General features: G+C 43.8%; 1 protein-coding gene across 3 annotated transcripts in view; it reads left to right on the top strand.

Moving 5' to 3' along the window:
• SHROOM2 (shroom family member 2) overlaps positions 1–18292 on the top strand; it is a 463222-nt gene that overhangs the window by 33160 nt on the left and 411770 nt on the right. For all 3 annotated transcript variants that reach the window (XM_085622195.1, XM_085622198.1, XM_085622197.1), the window contains exon 2: positions 16968–17113. In XM_085622195.1, the coding sequence (XP_085478321.1) occupies positions 17049–17113 (65 nt within the window). In that variant the 5' untranslated portion in view covers positions 16968–17048. The remainder of the gene's footprint in view (positions 1–16967; positions 17114–18292) is intronic.

Below are 18292 nucleotides of genomic sequence, written 5' to 3'. Positions count from 1 at the left end.
CTTTGTTTTTGTTGGCTTTAGCTTGCTCATTTGCATTGTCAAGAGTTAATTAGCACATGTAGATTACCTCCCCACTCCTTCCTTTCCAGGATACTGGGCCTAGCACTGTCAAATAGATCTGTTGTGTGATCTGCTGTGTGGGTAGGCCTTTGATCCTCCTGCTGGCCAGCTGAGTAATTAACTTGACCTGGTTCTGGGGACCAAGGCCTGAAATCTGATTGTGGCTGAGCCAGGGAATTATGATTCTCAATTTACAATGAGGAGTAAAGCTATCACAAAACTGACAGCGGACCTGCACTCAGGATACCTGTCTACCCTAACATTCATACTTGATCGGTATTTTAACTGTGTGGTAGTGCAGTTTTTGTCCATACTTTATGATGTAGTGAGCACACAATAAGCGCTACAGATGTACACTATGAATGCCCACTGACATTATAAGGCCTACACCAAGTCAGCACCAATCCTTGAAGGGTTCCTTCTATGATAGGCTACCTGTGCACAGATACCCATCGAGCAAGACAGTAGTCTCACACACTCATCCTGCATGTGTACTCACGTGTTCCCTGGTAACAAGCCCAGACACTCTTACCCTAACTGTGCAGCTGTGACCTTCTCTTTAAAGACAGACACTGGTGGTTAGTGCTCTCTATCTGTTTCCACTGTATTCACCATGAATTGAGACTCAGTTGGTGATACTCACTCACAGTTAAAGTCCAAAACCAGGTAGTCAAAAAGCAAAAGAGCGATTGTTATTAAATGGGCAAAACCCATTTCCTAAAGTAAAGAGCTATTTTTATTGAATAGCTAGTGAAGGGGTCCTTGATGTACATATTGCAAATGTACCTTGATAAAGTCGAAAGGTATGGTCATCTATTCATGTGGTGAGATCTATTTTTTGTTACTTGAGCAGAGAAAATGTCCTTCATTGTGACATAAATTATACCCATTGTGTCAGCAGTCGGCTGTGGATAACTTGTGGAAGGTTATCCACTTTTATTATTGGAGGAGAAGGTTGGCTGTAGGGAATGCCTACTAGATTGGGGTACAGCATTTTAAAATTCTTCCCTGAAATGGTGGTATAGCTGTGGTAACTTTAGACTTTATATTCAGCCATGGAACAGTTGTGGGAGAGATATCCTTTTGAGCATCATGGAGTGTTTTTCTTCTTAGTGGAGTTCACTTCAAGTTTGCCTTTTTTTGCAGTGCAGGTGGGCTCAAGAGGGCATTGTTTCTTGAGCTGTGATTCTATTTTACGGCCGCGTCCTCCAGATGCACACCTTAACCACCAGAGACTCAAAATTGACACCAGGATGTACAGATTTGCTGTTTGTGAAGTGAGTCTTGTTTACTTTCCTTGTTCCATTCACCCTAAGCGCTTTGAGATGGAGCAGTGCGACTTGCAGCGCTTTTCAATAAACCTAAATGAAACAAGATGGTCTTTAGTAGAGTGAATGGTGGCACGTGAAGGTGGGACAGGCAGGGGTGTTTCAGAGAGCGTAGCGAAGAAAACACATTGATGCATGTCTAGATAGATTAACAGGGACCTTAGGCTTACTTACAGGGGCCATCAACCAGCCCTCTTCAGGCATTTGTCTTTTATTGTGTCATTCACATGTGTCCTCCGCCTACTTCAGCATAAAACATGGAGCAGTGAGTCAGTCCACTTCAACCATTGGCTGACTTCTGTGTGAGTGATGGTGATCTGCTCTTGCACAAAGTGCTCTTACTTAGAAACAAGTATTCCCCTTTAGTGTCAGTGTGTGCTTTTTAATGAACCAATAAGGGTTTTCTAATAGTTTTATAAACAAAAAGTAAAAACAAAAAAGCACTGACATAAATAAACAAGCATTGGAAATGCAATAGTTCTCGCATTTGTTTGATTTTGAGCTTTTGGCTTTGTAAATGGCAATGTTTTGTACCCATGTGTTATGGATTATATGTATGTGGTGTGTTGTGGAATATTTTGAGTTGGATTATAGTTTTTATTTGTGGAGCACTATGAAGTATCAGGAAGGATATTGAGGAGGTGAAGAGCAGCATGAGTCAGAAGGACGGAAAGTGAGGAGAAGAGAAGCGTGAAGCACAAGGAAGGAGAGTGAGGAGGAGAACAGCGTGAGCCGGAAGGACGGAGAGTGAGGAGAAGAGCAGTGTGAGGCACAAGAATGGAGAGTAAGGAGGAGAACAGCGTGAGGCAGAAGGATGGAGAGTGAGGAGAAGAGCAGTGTGAGGCACAAGGAAGGAGAGTGAGGAGGATAGCAGCATGAGGCACAAGGAATGAGAAGAGCAGCGTGAGGCACAAGGACGGAGAGTGAGAAGAGCAGCATGAGACACAAGGACGGAGAGTGAGAAGAGCAGCATGAGGCATAAGGATGGAGAGTGAGAAGAGCAGCGTGAGGCAAAAGAAAAGGAGAGTGAGGAGAAGAGAAGCGTGAGGCTGAAGGAAGGAGAGTGAGGAGAAGAACAGCGTGAGACACAAGAACGGAGAGTGAGGAGAAGAGCAGTGTGAGGCACAAGGATGGAGAGTAAGGAGGAGAACAGCGTGAGGCAGAAGGATGGAGAGTGAGGAAAAGAGCAGCGTGAGGCACATGGAAGGAGAGTGAGGAGAAGAGCAGCGTGAGGCACTAGGATAGAGAGTTAGAAGGAGAGCAGCGTGAGGCACTAGGATAGAGAGTGAGGAGGAGAGCAGCGTGAGGCACAAGGATGGAGAGTAAGGAGGAGAACAGCGTGAGGCAGAAGGATGGAGAGTGAGGAGAAGAGCAGCATGAGGCACAAGGACAGAGAGTGAGGAGAAAAGCAATGTGAGGCAGAAGGAAGTTGAATGAGGAGGAGAAGAGCAGCGCGAGTCACAAAGAAGGAAAGTGAGGAGAAGAGCAGCATGAGGCAAAAGAAAAGGAGTGAGAAGAGCAGCATGAGGCATAAGGACGGAGAGTGAGTAGAAGATCAACGTGAGGCAGAAGTAAGAAGAGTGAGAAGAAGAGCAGCGTGAGGCACCAGGAAGGTTAGTGAGGAGAAGAGCAGCGTGAGGCACAAGCAGCCGCGGTCGGTAGTAGGAGTAACTGCAGGGCGGTGATGTGGGGAGGGGGAGGGGCAGGGTGGGGGGTAGTTAACTATGGATTACGGAGGTTTACAGGTAAGTTAACATATAAATTAATAAAACAAATTTCGTTGCGTGCACTGCATCCCCAAATGCGATGCTGTGCACGCAACGAAATTTGTTTTATTAATGTATATGTTAACTTACCTGTAAACCTCCGTAATCCATAGTTTACTATGTCCCACCCTGCCCCTCCCCCTCCCCACGTCATCGCCCTGCAGTTACTCCTACTACCGACCGCTGCTCGGCACTAAGAAGGAGAGTGCGGGGGAGAAGAGCAGTGTGAGGCACAAAGGCGGAGTGTGAGAAGAGCAGCATGAGGCACAAGGACGGAGAGTGGGGAGAAGAGCAGCACTGCATGTATCAAACGAGACACTGGGCCCTGCGCTATAGGTGTTATATGTTATACAGTGATTTTCTGGCATGACGTGTCAATCAGGCGCTGTCAAAATGTAACGTTCTTGAGCAACATTCCCTGTATTGTACACCTTTAGCCATGGACTGGAGACAGGTCATGATTTTGTGTACTATTCAAATAAAAACCTAAGTTGAAAGGAGTTAGACCAGCAGAGGCTAATGGGGCACTAAAATGCGCTTCTATATCATATGCTGCCTTGCACTTTCACAATAAAAACAACTGTTACTTCCTGGCTCAAGAGATGGCGTAATTTGTAACAGTGTTACTCGGAACGGCGTGATTAAAACGTTTGTGTTCCTAAGAGGAACCCATTTTAGGTATTTTGATACATCATGGACCTAGCTTCAAGAAGGAACCGCGGAGAGCTACTTAGTGAGTGAGCGTATAGAGCAACAGAAGCGCGCCAAATATGAACTGTGTACACAGAATAGCATGGTGTGTGTATTGTGAGCTCAGCCGGCATACTCCAGCATGCAATAGGGATGAACCTATAATTGTGACAGTAGATTGCACACATGTGTTTTTGAAAGTATATATATTTACAATTTCAGCCAAAACAAGATCATGACTTAATTTGTGGTCATTTTTCAACCTCGGGGGTCCCGAGGTCCAAATTCAGCAGATTAGTACCTAGACCAGAGGTATAGCATATTTTATATGTTACCCAACAAATCAACCGAAAAGCAGACTCGTTATAGGGAAAGCAAGCCAGGAGTCTGTCATGGGTAGCGTAACATATAGTAGTACATACATGCAAGCTGGCACTTTGCATTCGGAGGGGACCATGGGAATGTGTTAAAAGTGTGACGTTTTTGCAGACACCAGTGCTGTTTTCAACGCATCGTATGCTAGGGCATTGCATTATGCAGTCCTGTCAATATTTATGTTCCAAGAAACGTCCTAGTGATACGTATTTTATGTAGTGCCAACAAGCCACCCAAAAACCTTCGCAGCGCTCAAGGCAACACAGTGCTGTGAAACCCGTCAGAAAGATCAGCGTATGTAAACAGCAGCAGTAAACTCACTGTGTGCTGAAAAGTAAAAAATGGCACATATGAAACCTCAGAATCGAAAATACGTCTTGAGTGACATGGAGTAACTGTAGTTAACCCAATATTTTTATCAACCCAGGAAGGATGATTTTAATCAACCTAGGAAGGTTGAAAGCCCGAGGCTGTTGTACAGCCAACACATCTCAGCAGTAGGTGATCGTTCCTCTGAGGTATGTTTAGAATTAAAACCTCAAGTGCATTTTCGCTGTGGGACTCCACGAGCACTTACTTGCATTTTATGACACTGCTAAATCCGAACCAAAGATTAAGAGACAGGAAATGAGAATCGCTCGTTACCCTTTAATCCTTGGCTGCCCGGGGGCTTCCGGCTGCATGGATCACCCTTCGATGTTAGACGCCGCCCGGTTAATCCTCACATTCTGCCGATCAGTATGTGGAGCGATCCCTGCATACACTGCGCAGCCATAACTGGGACTCCATACTCGGTGCGCGAGCCTGCTGTCAACAAAGTGGGATACTGGCGGGCCGGACTCCACGGTCGCTGTGTTCACTCACCAAGGCACATATGCTGGTATAATAAACAAGGAGAAAGGGACGCGAACCAGGCGCCATGGCAAACAAGTTGGCTAGATTCTGTACTTTGTTGCCACGGCGAACTACGACTCCCAGAATCCCTGTGAAAGCGTGCGGCTGTGCAATGCACGCTCACACTTAGTGCAGAGTGTCCACGGGCAGCTGTGTTCCTGGAAGAGCTCGGCCATAATGTTGTTCACTGCAGTGATCCCTATGCCCGCCCTCTCCATGAACCACCACCCAAATAGCCGGCGCGCAAAATGAAAATGGCGTGCTGTGCTGTTTAACACATATCATTAAAAAAACAAATTTTGTTGACACGCACATAACCACAATTAGTTAGCCGCGGCAGCTTAAAAAAAAAGAAACAGCCATCTTTACCCATAAAGCTAGCCCTTTCCTGTTGAGCGGGGCACCCGATCTCAACATGACCAACAATTATGTGCATGCCTCTCCTCTGTACTGGCACGCCCAGGGAGTGTGCGACAGGGATTGGGTGCCACGCTCCCCAGGAAAGGGCTAGCTTTAAAGAAGCGTGCTTTCTACAAACAAGATTAACAGGCAGCAAAAGCATGCAGCTGCCAAAGATAAAGTGAGGCAGTAGTCGGGCTGCTTTTAATTAAGAAAAATGCAAGCGCAGTCGCCACAAACACATAGTGCCCACGTCGCACCCAGAGACAATGCAACGAAAACGGGGCACGGACGGTGCCCAAGTGGGGGTGCGCTGCTCAGACTAAAAATGCGCGCTTCGAAGACTCGGGGCACAGCAGGAAAGCACACTTTCATCTGTACCTGGAAGTGGAATGAACAAAAGGGAAACTCTGAAGGTGGGCTCGGAGCGGAAATCCCGACCACCGAGCTTGGGGTTGCACGCTTCATTCGGTTATAAGTTATCAAACTATGGGCAGGGTTAACAACAAAAGACACACGGGTCGCAAACCTGTTACACAAACACTCCAGATATGTTTTTTATTGCGGGACAATTGAACTGATGACCGACGTGTAGATGCGACCACCGTTCAACAGAAACACTTCCCGTTAGTAGAATGAGGAAAAGCGGTCTGGCATTTACCACGGCAATCGTTTTAGACGTGCCGAATTTCTACATATAAATGACTCAGAAAGCCAAATGTGAACAGGGAGAGGAGGGGGGCCACACCCCCAACCACGACCTGCGCTTACATTTCTCGGCACTCGTCAGGGTCTGACACGTCCGTCAGGGAGGGGTAAAAAACAGATGGCACACTGCACGCAATTAAGTGCGAGCCAAGCGGAGGAAAACTGTAGTTAGGCGCCGCTGCTTCGGGACTACACGGAAGTTACCATAGGGTCAACAGCCAACAGAAATCAAGAAAACAACAGCAATGCCAGACTTCAACCAATCGCAAGGGGCAGTAGAAATTACACGGAGTTGAAGCCAATATACAGATTACTTTAAGTCTCGCTGAGACAGCGCATGCGCTGCCAAGGCGAGACCTAAAAAGTTTGGCAGCCAAGGCAAGACCGATTGGCTTTGCCATTGCCTGTTTTCTGGCTGATTATATGCGAGGGCTCCGAACAATGGAGGCGCCGCAGAAGATCCGTTTTTATGTGAGGCACATATAAATCTTCTGAAACTGACAGTTTTTTTTAGATTTAAAGTGATTGAATTTTACTTCCTTGCTCATCCTGTAAGTGCACATTGTGAAAGCCCAGTGTTAGCAACCCTGCAGCAATTTTTTTATAGGGATTTGCTAGTACATGTCTTACAAAAATGCTTTATGAAACTGTTAAATAGAGATAATGGGACATACAGCTGCTTTGTGAAAATAGTAGCATTTTGTTTGCTACCACCAAGGGAATGTTAAATGCATATTAAATAAAAAGAATATGCTTGCGTGGAAAAAAAATCTACAAGTTTAAATTAAATATTGTCAGGTTCGTGTTTAGGGATGGATGAAGCGTTCTCGTTTTACGGCAAAGAGGCTGACAAACTATTTTGCTAGATGGCAAATAGGTGGCAACAGTTGGCATCTGGCGGCCAGGTACAGATCGACCCCATTGAGATGAAGATGGTTGTATTCAAAATGATGTGCATCATGACTTGCGTATGGTGCTCAGAGTTTTGAACGCAATCCTCATCATTACTGGCAATTAGTAGAGGAACTGCATTGCTGACTGGTTGTTGTCAATTCCTCTGAAAGCATTGATAAGGTAAGCCATGTTGAATGTTGATATTCCCCACTTTACTTCTGGTCGTAAGTTCTCCACGTACACTACAAGCAGTGGCGGTCGATGACCCTAAAAAGTGGAGAGTCGTCAATCAAGTGCCAACCCCAGTGGCAGGCCCAGTGACAAATCACAGTGCCTTTAGGCTCACATTTCAATGCTCTCTATCATGACTCGTTAACAGATTTTATAACGGGCCGTGACTGAGAGCTTTGGAATTAAGGCTGAAGGCAATAAAAGTTTGTCACAGTGCTTGTCAGTGGGCCAAAAAAATACAAATATAAAATAAAACATACTTACCTACGCCTCCTTGCTTACTCAGCAGTCAGCAAGAATCCTCCTCGAGCCTCATCCAGCTCCCCTCACCAAATCCCGACGCTGCTTTCATGCTGCAGATAAGCAGCATGATTGAAGCGCTAGGATTGGCTGGAGCGGTCTGCCTTGACGCTCCATGTGCCTGCTCTCCGCCCAGCTGTCTAAGGCAGCTAGGTGGAAAGGTTTACACTGTGCATGTCAGGCTGTCTGTCGCAAGATACCACTCCCCTGCTGCCAGACACTGCTCGGTCTGGCAGCAGTGAAAAATAAAATGGTAATTAATATTACTTACATTTTATTTTTCACTTTTGCTGCACTTGCAGCAGGGGGGTGATGCTTCTCTGACCTAGTGGGTTGGCGCTGCTGATTACAAGAAGAATCAACACGGGATCTGGTATCACTGATGACGACTGCTGTGGTACCTCATCAACGCCCCACAAAGATGGCATAGTTGAAAGAAGATATTGCTTTCCATATTGATGCCTTTTGCCTCTAGATTGCAGGCTAAGCTTGCAGGTATTTGGGAGTACCTCCTTCTCCAGAAGACGGAAAATCTAAAACAGCTTCTTGGGTCGCCAGATACTATCAGAATGTGCTTATATGCATTAATGTTTTAAGTTTTGCCTTTTTTATTCCTGCCATAATATGATTTATGTTTGTTAATTTCATTTGAAGTTCAGACTTATTATGTCCCAAGAAAGTAGTCTCCTTTGTCTTCAAGACTGTATGAGCTCCCCATAGTAAATGTATAATTCGTTTAAAAACTCTGTATTGAAATCTGTATGTTACAGGTTATTTTAAGGTCTGTTTTGTATGGTCAATACATACATCGATCAACCTCTGAAAACATGGCCCAGATTCCAATGTATTCAGAGAACAAACAGTCTTATGGTAATAACCTTTGGTTTCGGAACAAACAGTCACTGACTGGTGACACACAACTACCATAATCATGTGGAACAAGAGGGGCACACGGGTGAAGGAGCTCCTAACAAAAAGGGATGGGAGAAGGATAGCGGGTGACAAGGGAAATATGAAGAGAGCTGTATCATGGGCTAAAGAAAGGTAGGTTAGACATGGATTGCGACAGCAGCAGTACTTAATTTGAGCTGGTGGTTTCTGGTGCTCACCACCATCACTTAATCATCAATACCAGTGCTTTTCATGAGCACCAGTTAAGGACACATTCATTTATGGTAGGCGGGCGGAGATTGTTATTTGCCCAGAATCAGAGGATGTTGAGCTGACTTTAAAGAGTCGAACCTGGTTCCCCAGTTCCGAAGTTGCCAGCTCTGGCCATCACATCACACTCTCTCCCCACTTTCATGGTTGGTAGTTTGTTCTTTTTTAGGCGCCGCTAATGGGAGAAATAGGCGGTGAACGTTGCCTCCTGACGAGAGACCCGGCACTTATTTTTTACTGGGCATGGGAATCCGGTCAATAGGATTTCAGGTGGTGTAACAAACCTGTAACCCCGTTAAAAACTCATGGAGTGGAGAAATGATCTCTACACAGTAATGCAACATTAAGAACTAAGGGTATAGCACACGTGTACCTAGAGTATACTATTCGGAATAACAGTGTGCAGTCAAACGTTTTTGCAAACAGTGGCAAGAAATGCAAGTTTATGTTTCCATATCTTAGACCTCGTTTCAAGGTTCTAAATTAGGGTTTCTGGGTCTACAAATTCCCGGTTTTTAGCACCCCCTCTGTGAAAGAAGGGGCTGCATCAAGGGGAGTGTCTAAAATATAGAAAATGTTTTTTTCCCAACACAGCATGTAGGCTGTAAAATTATGGTCTAGTGGAGCAAGAGAATTAATTTAAGCTTATCGTATTTATTTATATATTGTACTTGCTACAACAGTCTTGTGACTTCATAGTTCTTTGGAAAATTGATGTAACTACATCCCAACTTAATGATGGCCATTTTGCTTTAGAAAGATGAAAGGCTGAATCCATCTGGCATAGAAACCTATGATTGTAAAGTTAATGTAGATGAGAGATAAGATTCCACCATAATTACCTTCAGAAGACTACCTCAAAGCCAATTATCAGCTGCTCTACGAAGGAGAAGGAGAGGGAGCCGACGGCACAGCAAATTGCTACTCAAAACTTTAAAAAAACAATCATTTTCAAAGCCAATAGGTTTAACACCCACGCTTGAGCGCTAAGAAAAGAAAAAATGGCTGCTGTGGTGCAAAAACTATTCTAAACCGGCATTGGCAATGCCAATATGTCTGACTTTGAAGGAATGTAGTATGGTACTGTGAAACATTGCCAATACGTAGCATGGGAATGACATCTTATTTGTATGGAAGCAAAGAAATGCAGAATAATATTGGTGTAGGTTAAAAGGTCAGATGACAGTTGCACTGTCAAGCTAGACCTCATCATCCATGTAGGTTAATGACTGCCCTCCTCATAACTGTGCTTCTGCCAGAGAAAAACACCATCAATTATCTAGTATTCCGAGACCATTTAATAGCATTGCAATGTCATGTGAGTGTGCCCCTGAAGGCTTAAGCTTGGGCAGCTGGATTAATAAACCAAATGATCACATCTGTGTAGATGGCAAGCACTTTTTAAAAAACTTTTTTTTGTGTAGAAGCACACAACTTCTGCCCAGTCAAAACAACTATGCCTGCCTACTCACTTTTGGGTGGGGCCAAGACCCCTCCCTAGTGATGCTCACACAATTGACTGGCAACATCTGCTCTGTTAATATAATAATAATAATAATAATAATACAGCATTTTCTAGAGCGCGAACAGCTACCTCACAAGGAGGTGTCCCGGCGCTAAACGCATAGAAACAGATACCAATTTAAGAAATTAGCGTGGTTGAGTGAAGAGCCAAGTCTTCAACATCTGCTTAAAGCAGGGTTCGGAGGGGGCCTGCTGAAGCTCTGGGGGCAATGAGTTCCATAACGCCGCCACGTTGGCTGAGAAGGTTCTCCCTCCCAGCCGAGCCCTTTTTATTCGAGGGACTGCTAACTGAACACGGCAATTAGAGAGAAGGGAGCGGGCCTGAGAGTATCGCGGCAGCCGCACTCTCAGGTAATTAGGACAGGTACCATACAAAGATCTAAAGGCCAGCGTAAGTGCCTTAAACTTGATCCTATTGGCTACAGGTAACCAGTGAAGTGAGAGAAGATGCGGAGAGACTGTGATGTTAACAATGAGCGATGGGTGATCAAATCAGGTTGAATGCGCTCGAATGGCAGTACACATATATTAATATTTATAATATAGTCCATGCGGTTCTTCAGGGTAGGGAGAATCAACCCCCTCCCCAAATTCGATCCAAAGATCACTATTGTACAAATGCCAACCCTCGCTATTATTGTACATGTATGTTAACTTATGAAAAGCATCAAGGAAAAAAAGCAGATGTCTCTTAATATTGCGTTTGCATAGAAACTAAGTTATAATGAAAGCTGTGCTATTACAAATTACTTGGATGGTGCATGGGTTCTCACTGATTAGTCACGGATCATGTCTGATCTATTTTATATGAATCTTCAAAAATGTCACCAAATGGAGGGGTTACTAACTGTAATATGAATTATAATATTTACATATGGGGTCAATATCTGTATTTGTTTAAGCCCTGACGAAGTTGCAGGATTACTCCAACAAGCGATGAAACAAGTGTTGGCTCTGAGGCTAAAAGAATAAAGAACTGAAATCTACGCAAATGGAATATTAAGAGACATCTGTGGGGGGTTTTCTTGATAGATTTCATAAGTTAACATACATGCATAATAATATTAGCGAGTGCATGAGATGCAGGATTTGTATAATTGTGATCTTTGAATCTGCTCTGTTAGGCTAGGCCATAAAAAAGATTGCTTTGTGTAAACAATGCGCAAATGTTCTAGAGAAAGAAATGTTTGATGATAAACGACTTTTCAGATGCTATATAGTCATTCATGAATTCCTGTGGAAGCCGAAACATACCTCCAGACAGCCAATAGGAAGAAGTTGACATTAAGGTACTCCAGTACGCTAGTTCAAGATGTGATTAATAATGTTGTAAGCCAGTGGCTGAATGTTCCTAATCCACACAAGTCAATGGATAAAGGAGAACCGAAGCCCTTTGGAGCAGTGGTTCTTTGCCTTTTGACTTCTGTGGACCCCCATTTCATCATTACTGGAACCCTGTAACACCCCGAATAATTTTTGTAATCAGGGGTTTCTACTGAGTAATTGCTGGAAGCGAGGGACCGCAACCTAAGCATTTTTCGATGATTTGAACCGCAAAACATAAACAAAAAATACAGAAACAAGCATTCATCAAACAAATACACAAATGATGAAATATTTAATTTGCAAATAAATATGAATAAAGCAAATCAAAAATTGAATAAGGTTTCAGCTTTTTTCTAAATTCAATTGAGTTCACTGATAGTCCATACTATATTCTGCTTGATGCACCTGCACTACTCCCACAAATTAATCTGAGAATACTCATTTAATTTTTAGCCCCCAATTTCAAATTCCTTAACATTTACTGAACTTTTTAAAAACTTCAATTGTACATTTTGCTTCTTTACTTATATATACATTACTAATCAGTTAGTATTATTTAATTTTCAAGCAGTTGCTGACTCCTGAAGAGGCTTTGTGAGCCCCCAGGGGTCCCTGTACCACAGGTTATGAACCACTGCTTTAGAGGGAATATATAATGAAATGTTTGCCATGAATGGCCCATTCACCGTTACATATCAAACATAAAAGTAAAGTGTGTTGCTATTAACTTTGTACTTTAAACAGCACTACCAGCATGGACAGCTGATTACTTCGTTTTGAAGACCTCCATCTATATTTAGTTGCAAATGTCAGTGGCTAACAAGCCAAGAATTATAGGTTTAACTTCATGTTTCTAGGAGCCACCAGTTTCAGATGAGTGATGTCACAAAATAACTGGAGAAGTAAAAGTAAAATATGTTTACGTTTATTCGTATCTTCTCCAAGATAATATAGTTTGTTGGAAAAAGAACAATTAATGGGCGGAATGCTGAACAATGCAAACATTCACCACCAGTCACAAAGATCTGGGTTTAATCCACCATGTTTTTTCTCACCGCGCCACCCTAGTTTGGACCCAGCCATATGCAAATCAGTCTTGACCCAGCTCCTCATGGGAACAGTGCAGCCCGAACTACCAAGCCAGGTCCTCCCTGAACCGGAAACAAGCATTCTAGGGGCGTTTTTTGGGTGCCACCCCTCATCGGCCTAGCTTGAATCCAGTGGCGCAGTGAGCACAGGACCCACGTCTGGGCATACCCTTCCCTCTTAGGGTGACAAAAGCAAAAAGAACAATTGATAGACGGAATGCTGAACAATGCAAATATTCACCCCCAGGCACAAATATCTTTCTTTAATCCATCTATTTTTGCTCACTATGCCTCCCCAACCATATGCAAATCGGTCTTGACCATGCTCCCCATTGGAACAGTCCAGTATGAACTGCCAAACTAGGTCCTCACTGGACCGGAAACAAGCATCCTGGGACCGGTTTCGGGGTATCATCCCTCATCAGCCAGGCTAGTTTGAATCCAGTGGCTCAGTGAGCATTGGCCCACATATGGCCATCCCACTTAGGGCAACAAACGCAAAAAAAAACTATTGATGGACGGAATGCTGAACAATGCAAACCTTCACCCCAGTCACAAAGAATTGGGTTTAATCCATTTTTTTTTTGCCCACCACGCCACTCCAGTTTGGACCCAGCCATATGAAAATCAATATTGACCCTGCTTCTCATGGGAACAGTCCAGCCCGAACTGCCAAGCCAGGTCCTCCCTGGACCGGAAACAAGCATCCTGGGACTGGTTTCGGAGCGTCACCCCTCATCAGCCAGGCTAGCTTGAAGCCAGTGGCACAGTGAACACAGCACCCACATCTGGGCATACCCTTCTAACGATGGACTAAACCCAGATCTGTGAGTGGGGCTGAGTGTTTGAAAAGTTTCAACACACCGTCCATCATTTTCTTTTGTGATGTTGCGATAATGTAGTTTATTGCCAAGAGTTTCCTGGAGAAGATAGATGATACCCAGGAAGCATGCATCTTTGCAGCTGCTGGTTGTAGCGCGCACTGTGGTGTGTGCTGCCTTGCGCCAGGTGAAATGCTATTATTCCATTGAATGTGACTGTGGTTACTAGATTGAAAAGTTTTGTGACAGACCAGTCTTAAAGTTGGTTTTCTCTCTTGCATTGGCAAATGAATCATCTTTGTAATATTACGTGACCATTTTTCCATCAAGTTGATCTTCAACCAGTGAGTTTGGTTTGATGAGCGTCTCGAAACCACCATTGGATAGAAGAGGCGGACAACCTGAATCTGGTCAGGGACCCAACACTGTGAGTTGCGACTGTCCACTTGAGAAGTGACTGTTGGTGAGGGTCAGTTGGCTTTGGAAGTTGCCTTTATTCTAAAGAGGAATACTGGTGACAAGTCCACTTCTCCACACTTGTGGTGGTAGCATTTATGTGGGCATCCTTCAGACGTGTTGTCTTGTGCAGGGGTTGCACAGGGGATCAGCACAGGCACAGCCCTTCTGAGGGCAAAATTGCGTGGCAACGTGGAGCGGGGCACGAGCTGAACTCTAAGGAAATTGTCGAAGCATTTGTAGGAGCTGCGCACCCTCTTTCTCAAGGGCTTTCATTAGTGTTTCCCAGGAGAAGTCTGCTCTGCGTTTGGTTGTGTGGCGCCAGACACACGCATGTCTGCATCAGTCGCTTCCAGGAAACTGAATAAGATGCTCCAATGCAGGGACATTGAAAACTGAGGGGGCTGCGTCATCGGAGAACAGGAGGAAAACGGGGAGTGAGGAGAAAAGTGGCGTCTGGGTAGCAGAGAAAGGGAATTAAAGGGGAACAGCCATGCATCCTCCACTGCACCCTCCCGGGGGCGAATCTCTTCTCCAATCAGGAGGGCATACTCCGTGCTTGAAGCTTTTGGAGTAAAGAAATAAGAGAAACCCTCATCTTTGTTTTTTACTAAGGATCCGTTCCTCACAGCATTTCATGGTTTGAAACCTTTTGCTTGTAGGACATTATGCTTTAAGCGTTCACACCTTTACTGCTTTATGAAGCTACATGGCGCACCACCGCTCTCGCGGAAAGTATAGTGAAAGATTTATGTAAATTATATCAAGATTCTGCTTGGCAAGAATTCCGTGACACAGCGCTAACTTGTGCTTTTTGCTTAATCCTGCTTGAAGTATGCATGCACTTTTATACCTGCATGATATGTGGAATTAACATTTGTCAACGGCCCTGCCCCTCTTCGTGTGTCTCTGTCCCTCTAGTGCCATATCTGGGAGCTACGAAGTTGGAGATACCTGGACTTGGGCATCACTTTGTCACAACCATAGTCTTCCTGGTTTCTCAGTGCCTTTGTGAATCCATGGTCTGTCATGCAGCTACTTAGCATTGGCCAGCTTTTCGACAATAATATATATTAAATCCTTTATTTTCATCTTCTCTCAATTCTCAGTACTAACCACTGGGTTCTTTAAGTAGCTGGCTCTTTTTGCAAAAAATCAACAACAGAGGTAATTCTCTTTCGCGTATGCCTATGTTAGATTTATTTGCATTCACTGTTGGTAAAGGCATTATCCGCCGTGTTTATCAGCTCCTAATGGACGGTCAGGACAGTAAGTTAAAACAGTTGACTGATCGTTGGACTGTTAAATTGGATACGCCATCTAACCTTATTCAATAGGGAAGAATTAATTTTCAGCATCTCTAATTGTGACACGTATTTAAACATTACTCGGCTAAAAGTCTATCATTATAAACTCATTCAGTACGTTAGTTATTCTCCAATGGAGTGCATAAATGAGTGTGCTGGCGCGATTCTAATTGCTTTCGATGTCTTGACCCCAGACACTATCCACATTTTTATTGACTGTAGGCCAATCCAAAGTTATTGGACCCACATTTTCTAAGAAATTAGCAAGCTGATAACATTAATATTCTTCAGACAATTGTTTGTTTGGATGTGCTCAGGCGGCTCGCTTGCATAATACGGGGTTAGGAGTAGTGGTTATCGTCTCAGCCAGGTTATTAATGGCCCACAGACAGGGACGTTTTAAGGATTTTGGGGGCCCTGGGCCAAATGTATTTTGGGGGCCCCTGTTCAAACAGCTCTGATTTTATGATCCAGTTTCAGATTTTTCATGCCCTCTTTGATCAAATTCTAAATGTGTGTACATCTGATTTTCAGGGATAGTGATGTGTGTATTCAGTATTGTAACACAGCAGCAGCTTATTAATATTACTGCAAATAAATTCTGTCACACCTTTCCATTCTTCATATGTGAGGTCCTGTATTCATCTAAATTAAAAAATTTAAATGGATGTTGCATGAAATATAAACACATTTTGTCTGCAAAATGTCTGTAGTAGACTCACACAGTCAAAATGAATGATAGAAAAATGTTAAAACTCATTCAGGGTCATCAGGGCAAGACTCTTTGCAGAACAAAGCTGGCTCTATCAGGGGGCCCCTTACAAGGATGGGGCCCTGGGCCAGAGCCCACTTTGCCCAGGCCATAAAACGTCTCTGCCCACAGATGGCCTTGACTGTTATGGTATGGTGGTATCAATTTCTAGATATCACTGGTGTGGAGATAGCTATCATATGCAGCATAAGAAGCTGAGACATTTTTTGAGAGCCTTCGAATAAATGTATTACTTAACAGCTCCGATATGTAAATATAGATGGGGGGAGTGGAGAAGAAAGAACTGAAAAGCCATCAAAAACTGAATATTGTTACTTTGTGTTTTGACCAACATCTCACTTGGATGATCTGCTAAATGATTCCCATATGGAGAGGAGTTGGCCTAACGGCTAGGGCGGTCAACCTCCAATCTGGGGAACCGGGTCAGAGTCTCGGCAAAGACGCAAAAGATCCTGTGATTCTGGGCAAATCACTTAATCCCCCCGTGCCTAACAAAAATTAATGTGTCTTCATGTAACGCAACTGTTGCTTGTGTAAAGCGCTCAGATACCCGACACCTTTGGGTTAAGTTTGCGCTATATAAAACTCTGAAGAAAAAAAATGTCTGTTTATCCATTTCTTTTTATCTTTGTAATTGCACTCTCGTTACAATTTAATAAGAAAAAAAATCATTAATGGATGAGGTAAATGAATGTACAGGAAGAAAGTACGGAATGGTGTTTTGAGGAAAATAGTTTTGAAGGAAAATTGTTTATAATTCTTGCATCTACACCGCCTAGTGCAGTGATGAGGCACAAAGTAGTGAGCTAGAGTTGTTGCTGTTGATCCGACTTAGCGACTAACCTGTGATGTCCTTTGCTTCTGCAGATTGAAGATGGGAGTAAAGCCGCAGGGAAGTTGCTAGCAGGGGATGAGATCATCAGCATTAATGACGTGGAACTGTCCGGAATGAGGCAGGAGGCCATCTGCCTGGTGAAGGGCTCACACAAGACGTTGAAGATGATTGTGAAGAGGTAAGATGTGGCTAAAAGCATTGTCACTGCAAACATTTGCACACAAGCCGACAATGTCCGTCCTAATAAAATCAGTTGGGACAATGTTGTGAATACTCACCTCGGCAGATGAGTGATGACGGGGCTTTTTTGTTTGAACACAATGTATGTCATATGTTTAACACTTGGCTGTAAGTAATGGGTTTCTTCATGTTTTCTCCCAACTTTTTTTGCAAATTAAGCAGCTTCTTGGTTCTCAGCAAAGTGGGTTACAACACAAGAGGTGGCTCTCTCATGGTTTTTGTTATCTATATATTTGGGGCAGACCTGATCTCTGTTTTAACTTTCATTACCGCCCACATTTTAATGGAGGGTCTATATTATTTTACAGTCTGGCCTGATCGTACATCATGTACTTTAGAGTCATGCCAAATACTGTGCCGTGTAATATTGCATGTCTTCAAACCCAGCCTTTGAAATCATGTTAACCCTTTCCCTTCGCAACCCAGGGCTTAGACACTCAGGCAGATCTATGAACATTTAATTGAATGCACTGTCATGTTCAGGGGCAGTGGTAGCAGATGATGTAACACAACCGCATCAAGGCATTGAAATTGCAAATTCTTCTGCCAAGCAGGAGGAGCCGGGAAGGAAAGTGGTTTGCTTCTGAAGGACGAATTTTTGATGGCCTCCAACAGCAATGCAGCTAAGACACTGATGTTGGGTCATCAGTGCAAGAAGGAAACTGTGTCCCTGTACTATTAGCAAAGAAATTGTGTCAAAATTAATCAAATTACCACACTCAGTCTTTTAAAACTATACCGGAAATTGGTGACATTAAGGTGCATGGATATTTCACCTGATAGGTGCTATGTACCCGCAAGCAGTACTCTTTAGTTGGATTTAAGACCATGTTTATTGGTCAGCAAGGTATCTTTGCCTGGCCTCATTACTTGCCACTGAAGTCACTAGAGGTGGACAGTGAGAATGAGGTAGCAGTGGGTTCATGGGACCTCATGCTTTAGGTGCCAAAGGGTTCAAAAATTGGACCTCACTGCTAGTGGCTGGAGTGATCACAAAGCAGCCAAATATGGTGGCACCATCAGGAAAGCAGCATCCTGGTAATGTTAAATGGAAAGTGTGACTGAAGAGCTTGACTAAGGGCAGTAGTGAAGGATTGAGTGCGTAGTAAGAAAAAGG

Source organism: Triturus cristatus, chromosome 8 (assembly GCF_964204655.1).
Source record: "Triturus cristatus chromosome 8, aTriCri1.1, whole genome shotgun sequence".
Lineage (NCBI taxonomy): Eukaryota > Metazoa > Chordata > Amphibia > Caudata > Salamandridae > Triturus > Triturus cristatus.
The sequence above is the reverse complement of the archived record's forward strand: the minus strand, read 5'-3'. Positions and strand labels throughout refer to the sequence as shown.